General features: G+C 37.5%; 1 protein-coding gene across 2 annotated transcripts; it reads right to left on the bottom strand.

Annotated features, from left to right (window-relative positions):
• Positions 1 to 340: 340 nt before the first annotated feature.
• LOC139980633 (mitochondrial ubiquitin ligase activator of NFKB 1-like) lies at positions 341 to 11,417 on the bottom strand. 2 transcript variants are annotated; one of them, XM_071992425.1, is made up of 4 exons: positions 11,184 to 11,417; positions 7,898 to 8,052; positions 6,739 to 6,947; positions 341 to 5,952 (listed from the first exon to the last, which is right to left on the bottom strand). In XM_071992425.1, the coding sequence occupies exons 2-4, from the start codon at positions 7,988 to 7,990 to the stop codon at positions 5,235 to 5,237; spliced, it is 1,020 nt and encodes a 339-aa protein (XP_071848526.1). In that variant the 5' UTR covers positions 7,991 to 8,052; positions 11,184 to 11,417; the 3' UTR covers positions 341 to 5,234. The 2 variants fall into 2 exon arrangements, with proteins under 2 accessions (XP_071848526.1, XP_071848527.1); XM_071992426.1 differs by having other exon boundaries at positions 11,209 to 11,417.

The raw sequence follows: 11,417 nt of genomic DNA, 5'->3' as shown, positions 1-11,417 counted from the left end.
TTAACCACAGAGCTAACACCCCTATATATCTCCCAAAATATCTCCCAAACAGAAAAAGATTTTACATAGAAATTTGCAGCATTTGTTTTGCACAAAGATCTCTGTCATACAAGCGGAAGATGATGTTTGAGTTTGTGTCCCTGTTAAGATGGCGCAGAGTTAAGGACAGTTTTGTGGAATAGAATCGTAGAGCAGAATCCTTTCAGCAGGACCAAAGTTGTATACATCAGTGCATATGTAGATAATCTATTCTGGAACATTGGATAATAAGGCAGGATCGAGAGCTAATGTCATAATTACATAAACATGACTTAATGAAAGAGAAGGAATAAACATGGAATTGATATTTGTAAATTTATTTTTCTTTTTACACTGATGGTCAAATAAAATGGACGTCAATCAAGTTATCATTTAGAAAATACTTCCATTTCTGGTCACTGATAAAATATGCTATTACATTTTAAGATAACTTTATTAAAATGAGATATCCTCATACAGAGACTTGGTCAATCATTGATTTTCACAAGGCAATACTAAATCAATTCATCGACCGTGCCTTGCCAACTTGGTTTTTGTTACTGTTCATGCGATTCCTCGCATAAACAGGAAATAATAAGGTACAGGGAATAATGGAGGTCTGGTGTGGCAAATAAAATCGTACTCGCACTGTTCAAATACAATGATTTCTACAAAACCAATCAGTATTTTTGATACATTTAAAGGCATTGAAGACTCGCCCCAAACCGTGTGTGGCCATCTTAAAAGGTAACTTTCTGTTGCTTGCAAGTGACGTTTTGTTTGTGTCGCTACAAAATGCAGACAGTAATGAAACGTGATACCTTAATTGTTATCTTAAGCTGGACCTGAGATGTCCATCGCTGTATCGTTTGTATACTGTGCTGTGGGTATTGACTGCAGCTGTATGTACTGACTGTACACTAGTGTCTAATTACCGACGGTAGCAAGCTGTGTGTGTATTTTCTGGGCTCGATGGTGGTGTTTAACACTGCTGCTACACCTCATTCGAAACTAGGTCAAGTTACCGGTATTAGACGTATCTTTTTGCGCGAGTCTTCACACCCTTTAAGATAAAAACAAAATTCTTGAACTTTGACATTTTCTTGTTGGCCCATCTCAGGGTACATGTGGAAGGGTCTTTTTTCTACCATTATAAAGTACACAGTTGCTACTTTTAATACACAGAGTAATTTACGATATGAAATAAATATTGTCAGTAAAATTGGTAAGAATTAAGTGATAATAAATAGGAAGAAGCCAAAGGCCTTTGTGCCTTTTCAAAAGTGGATCAGAATGTGCCAGATCCCACCAATTTCAGGGATAAATCTGCTCATTCTAAGGATAACTGAGCCAAAACACTACCTAGTATGTCAGAAAACAAGTAGTAATTTAAAGATTCCTACATCTAAACATATCTGACTTTATCAATCATGACAAAGTCATAAATATATCCTCTTAACCTCACTTCTACAAAACAAAAAGGGAATATTTGTTTTTGCTTTGAAAATGCCTGAAAATCATCAACATGCAAATGTCACTGAGATAACTGTAAGCTACTGTAACACAGCACCAACAACTTTTTTTTAAGAAGAAACATTTTATCACGCAACTCATTTGCTCTCAAATACATTTTTTATTAAATAAAATTGCACCTGATTTGTTAATAGTTTGTTTCGGGGTTATTTCACAGTAGTTTTGGAACATGTTTATCATGTTATACTATTTAAAGCTGAGTTTTGGTTTTAAAGTGAATGCCAAAATATAATTCCCCCCCCCCCCCCCTTATTGTTTGACTTACAAGATCAATGGCTGAATATCAAATTTAGGGTGACCGTAAAGTAACCCTTAAGACTGTCAGATATGCTAAAATGGCCACACAGCTTTAGACAATTGATAGTTATTTTGTAACTTCATGATATTAACGGCAAAATGACCAAAGATATCTTTCGATGACTTGACATTCAATCAGTGACAGTTTGCCCCACTGTGTGTTCCATTTTAAGCACCTTTGTTATAGTACAAAACCATTTGCTAACAATGCTAAATGAACAGTGCCACATAATCATATTTTTGAAAGTAATGACACACATGACAGTTAACTAAGATTGAAATTCTGTATGCATGGCCATATCGTATTCACAATTTGAGCTATTTAAATGACAGTGTTTGACTCTTGACATAAAGAAGGTCCAACTTGATATATGTATATTCTCACTGAAACAGTTAACAACATGATCTGCACACAAAGTAAGTTGGTAATTTTCTTCTTGGTTAAAGGGATAAACCAATACATTAATGTTTGGTAAATATAGTTAAATAATTAAGATAGGATAAGATGGAAGGAAAATGAAAGCAATATGAAAACCAACACGAGAATGTAAGAGGACTATTGTGTTTAAAAAATAAAATGTTTAATGTTATGATGTCATGTATTATTCAGGATACAGTTTATGATATGATAAATTGAGACAGAATGGAAGACCTGGTTGAGATCAGGCGCGTAGCCAGGAATTTGCCAAGGGAGGGGCGAAACTGTAGATTCGGCATTGCAAACTATCTAAGCGTAGCGCCACCATGGGTGGCGCGAAGCGTACAAGAAAATTTTGGCTGTAAATGCCTCCCAGATCGCCGGAAATGGCACTTCCCATGCCTTGTTAGTTGCATCTTAGCATTTCCTCTTTTGAAAATAATAGCCATATCATAAAAACCTTAAAAAAATTTGTAAAAAATATGCTCAAGGGGGGGGGCGGCTGCCCCCTTCGCCCCCCCCTTGGCTACGTGCCTGGTTGAGATTAGGGGATGGGTGCAGAGAATGGGGGTGGGGAGGATCCCAGACCAGTGGGAAGGGAGAAATGAGTGCTTCCTGCTTTACCAAAAAATATTCTATGTCACAATGAATGAAATACCAATTATTTTACACCCCAAACAACTGCCCCAATGACAAAACAGAACCTTGAAACATTCATTTTTCAGAAAAAGGGCAGTTTCTTAGACATCAAATCCATATTGCCTATTGCTGGCAATTATTTCCTGAGATTTTTCCAGTGTTACCAGAAAGAGCACCTATCAAATCATAACTTAAAAAACAGAAGCCATCAATACCATTACATTTGTATCATGTGATAGTGATGCTTCTAATAAATAACTCCCCAAAAACAAATTAGAAACATCCCACTGTCTGTGAGATATCTAGCTTTCAAACTCTTTTCAGTGAACGGACAATTTGTCTACATTTGACGTCATTGTGTCACCAAGAGGTCAAAACTTTTCATAGCCTGCCTTTGTTTTTGTCTTCACTTTATCTTCATGACGGAAGAAAGCAGTGAATTACCATTGGTATCAATGCTAACTTTACTATTTTAACTTTGTCATTTGCAAATATGCTAGTTGTATTCAAAAAGAGACTAGTGAGTCATGACTCGAGTAACAAACTTCAAACAATAAGAGGGATGGGGGGGGGGGTGACACTAAGGCAGTTATCCGTTTCAAAACTTCTCATTAATGAGAACCCATACTTGTATTACCCCAGAAAATTTGTGGAGAGGAAGGGTGGGGTGTGTGGAATCTGAGATTGTTTACAATTGCTATGCCGAAAGGGATTAAGATTAGGTCACAGACATAAAAATTACGTTTTGTATAACATCTAGATAACTGGATGATTCAGATGCAGATTGGCCTGCTGGTTTAACAGCTCAGAATGGGTTTGCTGCCGTCAGTTCTGACGCACCACCAACTCAAGCAGACAAAGTTGCAAATTTTATCTTGGTCCTGAAAGTGGTGTCACTTTTGTGCAAGGCACCAAATGCAGTCGGTGCGCCAAGGACGTAGTGCCAACAGTTGGATCACTGAGCAAGTAGTAGCAATTTACGCCCCAGTCTGCCCCCCCCCCCCCACCGGGTGGATCTACACCAGACAATAAAATAACTTGAAACTTCTATATATTCTTAAATTCTTAAATGATTTATATTGCTTTATCTTCTCCTTTTGGCATTGTGAACATTTCATTCAACTCTAGAATTTCAATGTGATATGGAAGATTGCAACTTTTCGAACCTTTTCTTTCGGGATCGGCTTACGAACTATCATAGCTACGATCACAAAATTACAATAAAATGCAATTGTAAGACGAAGAACACACATGATGGCTGATAAGATAGATATTTCAATATGCATTGATTTGAAGAAAATTCCTGAGAATGTTTAATGTTAGTATATTGAAGGCTGTGTTGGTATATCTAGGGTGCTGATGAAATGAGTGCAGTTTGTATCCTTTCCCGTATCAAAGCTACATTTAAAAAAAAAAAATGGAACATATAGAAATATTCTCATTATTAGAGCTTTAGCATCCACATAGTTGATTAGCTTAACAGCATCCAATAAACTGATTTTATATGCACAATAGGTATGCAGTTGAATTTTACTGCAAATGAAGTATATTGCACCTCATAACATTTCAAAGCAAAGTATAGCTGATAAAAATGCAAAAAAAACACTTGTCAGAGGTTGTATTTTTTATGTTTACTTTAAGAGCAGAAAGCATATTTAGCCAATATCTTTCTAGTTAGAAAAGGCTTAAAGCAGTTTATCACATTATTTTCACTTTCTAATAGGTTCAATCAATATTCTGAGGTATTCATCCTCTAATCAGAGGACAGTGTTATTAGCTTAATTAGTTACCTAACTACTTAAAGGATGACCCTAGGCACAACATATATATTTTGATATGTTGTAGACCATTAAAAATCATTGCTAAGTAAAAATCTAAACTTCTGCCCAAATGCCATCTTTTAATGACAAGGGACACACAGGCTGAAGCCAAAATCTTACATGTATGTAAAGTAGATGATGGTCGATCTGCTATGCAAATGTAGGAGGTCTTAGGCTGCGGATGAAGTTTGCTTTGAAAGTCGTAGATAGAAGACATTTCCATATCTCATCTGATCATAATGGAACGAACTACTAAAGCAACATAGCTTCTGTGCTACAGTACTTGATTTTTTCTGCCTTTTAGATCGGAAACAATATAGCAGTTGAAAGTAGTTGGTTTTGTTTTAAGTGTAACATTTTGGGGCATGTTACACTTCAAACACAACCAAGTTCTACTTTCTATTGCTAATATTGTTTTCCATCCATGAGGGAGAAAAAATAAATCATTTCCCTTGACGTCAAGAATTATATTGTGCCAACTGTTCACAGCTATTCAAAAAAAGTTTTCGTCAAGCGTGAAATAATGGAACGACCCTGACGATCCGCTGCCTGCATATAGGACAGTGCGGTGGTTGAATGGCAGCGATACAGCTCGAACACCCACACACATGACCACAATCCAGTAATACACAATCTCTATTCCTGGTTAAACAAACTACACAAGGGTCCATCTCTCGCCGGACGACCGACCCGTCATCCACATCCGTCCCTTCCGACGCCCTGGACTCCACCACCCGTTGTAAGTAGTCGTCGTACGCTGCCGTTTGGCGGTGGCGCTTGTACCATTTCCTCAGTCCCCAGATAATGAAAATGATCGTCACAGAGCCGAATATGATTGCTAATATTTTCCATCTCCTTATCTTCGATTGGAAGTCCCTGATTATTGCCGACGGACTGGCAGTGGTCAAGATGTACTCGGCACCCGAATGCGGTGGTCGTATCAGGACTCTGTCGTCCTTCAAACTGAGTTCTCCGATGCCCGTCAGACATACGCCTTCCGGCAGCATGAGTTCCACCCTTTGGAAACCTTTGGTCTTTTCTCCACTCGCCCAACTGAGTATATTCTCGCTGACGGACGACTCTGTGGGCTCAAACTTGTCGTAGATGAGTTCAAGTTCCAAGCAACTGGCTTGTAAAGGATCTTCTACGTGGACTAAAGTCGAATCCGATGTTATTGCAAAAGGCACAGTCTTGGTGTGATCTGTTATGGAGCGAGTTTTGTCGTACCTTTGGGAGGAGGGAGGGGGGGGGGGAGAAAAGAAGACAGGTCAAACATAATATTCCAAAAATTACATTTGATTTTCTAATTGAAGAAAATTACTGATTTAGTGAATTGTCAAATTCTAAGAGACAATTTGCAGGCATATTTTGACATTCATTAATGCATGAAATGTATCTGTCCCACTGTAAAGGATTCCCAAAGGAACTAATGTGACACAAAAACACAGAGCATAACTTACACAGCCACAACAGTGTAAAACAAAAATAAAAACAGACTATTCAGCATTTCTGTTTACAATTTTAAGTTTGAAATGGTGACACAAACTGAACATTGCAGTCTTTACTGAATTTACATTACCACATTAAAGGGATGCCCTCTTCGCATGCCATGTATTGTTCCACCCAACAGGCTGTATAATTAACAGTATTCAGCACTTAGAGGTGTTCCTTTAACTTTGAAAGTTTAGAATACGTAGTATAAAGCATATCATGTGGTTACTAAAATAGCACGTTGAGAGAAAATAGTGCTGCCAGGCTTGTGAGACTACTTCATGGCACATAATTGCTGCATTAACTGCATTTTATAACAGGTTACAATTTTTCTTCATGATGGAAATACTGTATGTATACAAAACTTCTAATTTGCACATTTGTTCAACTGTGGTGTAAACAAGTTTATATTCAACAAAGTGCATATTTTCCCTTCTAATATGTTTATAACATTACAGTAATTAAGAACTGTGGTTTTACTCAAAATCCCAAACAGTACAATACTATAGATGTAACACAAACCATAATCTGGTTGAGGTACTCCACTCCGTCTTGTGTTCTTTGCATATCAAAGTCTGAATGACACCAAACGCATCTGCCACATATTGGCTAACTATTGGTCGATTGTTGGCAGCGACGTATCCTTGAATGACAGCATAAGGAATAGCCTTATCCGGGCTGTCCCCGATCACTTTGTAGAGTTCATTGTTCAAATCCAAGATGGGAGCATCCTATGAATAAAATTTAAAAAACCACATCAGTTCAAAAGTGATTGCAAAGACATTTCAATATTGTGCCACGTCAATCTAAAACAGTGAAGTTGCAGCACATATAGATGGAAATTAATCTTAAAATTAACTTTTGATCTTGTTCTTAGTAAACTGAACATAAAGGGGCATCTGCTCAGAGGCTATATATATATACTTGTAACTGTCTGACTGTCATACCCATCATTCACCTGTCCAGTTAACAATCAATTTTAAGGGGAAACACAAATTATTGCTTTGTCTAAAATGGCTCAAACATGCTTCACAGAGAACAGAGTGGTCACCATTAATATCAAAGACTAGGCTTCTAAGACACTATTACCACTATGCTCAGTGATTTCTCACTTAGACAGACTAAGCATCACAAAATCAATCTTTTTTGCAACGCTAGGATTTCAAATACATTCTTAAGGATATTTCTCAATATTTTCTTCAATATTTTTTTCTTCATTGCCTTAAAACCGTCATATGCCAAATGGTCGATGTAGCCTGAGACAGGTATCATTTTGATTGCTTTCATGATAGGATGCATTGCAGAAATTTAAGTATACCCTGCAAGACTATTTAACCTTAGCACCTCTATAGGATGGATATTGTGAAGCTATTAAAAGTGTTTTCATTGAACAATATTAATAGAAGATACTGTGCTTTTAAACAGAAAACAAGGCAATAAAATAAAATAAATTATAAACAATTAAACATCACAAATCTTAACTCCAATCAATCTACGCCTCTGCTTGTTCTAACATTTGTTCTAAATCAGAGCATAGGAAGTGACCAAACAGCTCAGTGAAATTTCCGTCAACCCCCAGCATGTGCCCCCTCCCAAAAGGGGGGGTTGCTCTTTTCATTGATCAGCATAAATTTATTGGATTCATAACAAATAAAAAGAATGAAAGTATTCAAAACATCACCTCAATTGCTGCCAGGGTCTTTGATTTCTTAAGCCAGAGGTAGGTGAACACACCAGTGACTGTTGCACTACCAGCAACCAAGAGTAAATCCATCCTGGTTACCTTGTTCCTTCCTCTCTGTATGTGAATTGGTCACAACATTGGGCAATACAAACCTTTAATGATGGGGAAAAACAAATGTTAACATGATTAGTAAAGTATGGTGCATAATGAATATCCTGTAGTTTAATACAATAAGTAATTTGCTTTACTGAGAGAGCCTAGCCCTTATTCTAGTTAAAGGAGTGGAGACAATTGTTACTAGCCTACTCAGGCTAACTTAAAATCGGGGACGGTCCTCAAATTTCATGGATTAAAATTGTCTCTGGATTTTATGCACTATCCCAAAGAATATGTTTAAAAGTCCTAAACATTTTCCAACTTAACCTGTTGGCCTCCCATACTCAAGGTCAGCTTGAACCTAAGTTGTGATTTCTCTTGTCGAAAACTACTGTACATTGGTTAAGTTCATTTATGGCTCACACTGTCACAACTTAAAACAACCCGGATCATCAATTTATTTCATAGCCTGTAATTCACATGTTGCATGTAATCATCAGAAATACTGTAACACTTCTAATCACCTTCAAGTTTCATATTGGACAAATACCTGTTTCTCCTAAACTTGAGCATATTCAGATCATCATTCATCACAAACATAAAACAGCCAAAACACTAACAGACTGTCCAGTACAAGGCTTAACATACTGTAAGCCTCAAATAGGGCACAGCAAAAATGCCATTAGTAGGTTCCAATGGTGAAATACATCATGGGGAATGGGAAGGGCATGACAGCAAAAATGAATCTGTGGATGGGGCCCAGGGCACTGACAGCATTTTTTTGTCTTTGCAGCACTACTGTAAGTAATTTGAGGAGCAGTAAAATTGTCTAATCAGACCATTTCATTATGGATACAGTAAAAATACAAGACAACAAATTTTTTTCCAAAACAAAGTTTTATTTTACAGTTTTATTTAGTGTTATTTGCAGTGGAGTGAAAAACTTATGACAACAAACTTTCTCAAAACTCATTAAATTTTTATGCAAATTGTGACTGATGGCATGTAGAAAATGCCTCATGAAATAAATGAAGAGTGGTTTGGCCACCTTATATTGGTATTCTGATACAAAATTTTTTCTCTCTACATTTTTGTGTTAAGGAACCTAATACTATATCCTATCTTTTTTAGGGTATGGCACACTGAAACCGAACCAACTCGGCAGTTCCATGGTTTGTCTGCGAAAATGTTTTTATCAAAATGACAGACAATCGTGTATTGTGAATTTGATTTTCTGCATAGCTCTATTAGGGGTTTGTGTCCTCATGGAATTTAATAGACGAACTCAGAATAAAGTGGTTACAACTAATAAGTTCCATATATTGTATTAATTTAGGGCTCTTATATTTTAAGTTCAGATGGATATTATCACATGTTTATTATTAGGCCAAGTTGTCTACTTGGGCCACTGCCCACCAGTAGATATTAGACTGTTTAGAGGTTTCTTGCAAAGGCCGAAATCAAAATCTCCCCAAGATTGTTGGGTTACTCTGTTGTGTAACTTAGTGCACTACTAGGAAATGACAGCACTAAAAGATAGGACAAACTAAAACGAATGACCGTTGACTTTGTACAGGGTTAATTATCATTTGCGAATGACAGTGAATGACACCGAATGACAACAAAGGTCAGTGGTGAGAAGAGATAGAATGATTAACGGAGTGGAGTAAATGCGGTTATTGGTTTTCTGCGCAAAAATGATTTGAGGAAAATCGCATGTTACGTGGTTGCAGGGTTTTGGTGTAATTTACGGATAGAAACCATAGGGAAAGTTTTTGTGTGAGAATGCGCTTGAGTGCCGTGCTTTTGTCAACTACCTCTGTAGATTTATATAGAAAGATAACTGCAGTAATTGTTAGGTGCTGGCTAATTGGTTTGAAACTGATATATTGACGATTAATTTGGGTGGAAAATGCTATGATATCGTACTATTAAAGTATAAAAATTGTAGTAGCGACGACTGTTTTCTCGAAAATCCCACAGGGCAAGTCAAACATCTTGCTCAAGAATTTCCGAAAACACCGGTCACAGTTGCAAAATGTCAACTCAGATTTTTGCGATTTTAACCCCGAGTTTCCGTTTTTGAGGGGAAATTTCCGCCAGGGGGCACCCCCTTGTCCCCCTCCCTACGCCACTGTTACAGAGTAGCTCCATAACTGGTGCAAATTTTCTCCTTTTCCAGTCCCTTTTAGCACCCCCCCCTAAAAAAAAAAAAACATTTTTTTTTCATAGAAATGTCCAATATAAGGACTCTTCCTGAAATTTGTAGCCGTTTCAAGATTATAGATATTGTTAGTTTCTAACAATTAATATCGGAAAAATGACGTTAAAATTACCTTTTAAAATCAGACTTACAATTTCGCTTACTATAAGGTGCGTTTGAATCTTGTCCGTACTTTACTAGATCTGTAAGCCACACACTTCGCGTCCACTCGGTTTGCGTGGCTTATATACCCACAAAGTCTAAACTGTGATATCCGGTTGAAGCAAATTTCTGTGCTGTCATTCACTGTCATTCGTTTAGTCAACGCAAATTTTTAGTGTGTACAACATATTGTCATTCGTTATGTGTAACGCAATTGTCACTCGTTTTCATAACACCTCTAAAAGATTGCTGTGGCACCGAAGGCAACCAAAAGGGCATGACAATAACTTTTGTCCTCAGCTGTGTTCATTTTCCTGGGTCATCACGGCAAACATCGAGGGCACAAAGGCTTTATGCAATTGGTTATGTCAAGCACTGCATGTACCCCACCCTTAAAATGTACATGTACTAGTACTATACTAGCTGATACAAATTGGGACAGGGTTGGAGGAGTCAGCATCAATATCATGTCCTCGGAATTCCTGGAAAATATATGGTCATCTTAGTATTAGGCCATAGCTAACCTGCAGTACAGTGTACCTCATCTACCAAGTACCATATCCTAGGCCCTGTAGTTATAACAGTAACAGTAACAGTGAGTCAGTTGAAACTAGTAACAAAAACCCAATGTTTCACAAGATGTATCCTACAGTACCAACGGTTACGCCTAACGTTAGTTGTCCTTATTGAACTAACTAGTCTAGGCCTATTCTGCAGCCTAAGTTAGGCTAACACTAACAGTAAAACTGAAGAAACGCAGTAGCCTACACCACGTTTCTCATGATTCACACCCAAACGAGTAACATTCGTTGTTTGATATACCTGGATTAAATACTTCAGCACTTACGCCGCTGCAAACTGTTGTAAATATATTGCCAACTACTCTCACGCTTAGTGTGTGAACTGCCTGCAGCGTACACCGTAACGTCTCAACCTTCGTCTAGATTTGCATAGGCTGTGTTTACCGGTAATCCAAATAGCACTTGAACAAGCAACTCGACGAGCCCAATCATTTTATGTATTGAACTACCGAAGGAAAATTAGCACGTCGGGCGC

Source organism: Apostichopus japonicus, chromosome 15 (genome assembly GCF_037975245.1).
Source record: "Apostichopus japonicus isolate 1M-3 chromosome 15, ASM3797524v1, whole genome shotgun sequence".
In the NCBI taxonomy this organism is placed as follows: Eukaryota; Metazoa; Echinodermata; class Holothuroidea; order Aspidochirotida; family Stichopodidae; genus Apostichopus; species Apostichopus japonicus.
The sequence above is the reverse complement of the archived record's forward strand: the minus strand, read 5'-3'. Positions and strand labels throughout refer to the sequence as shown.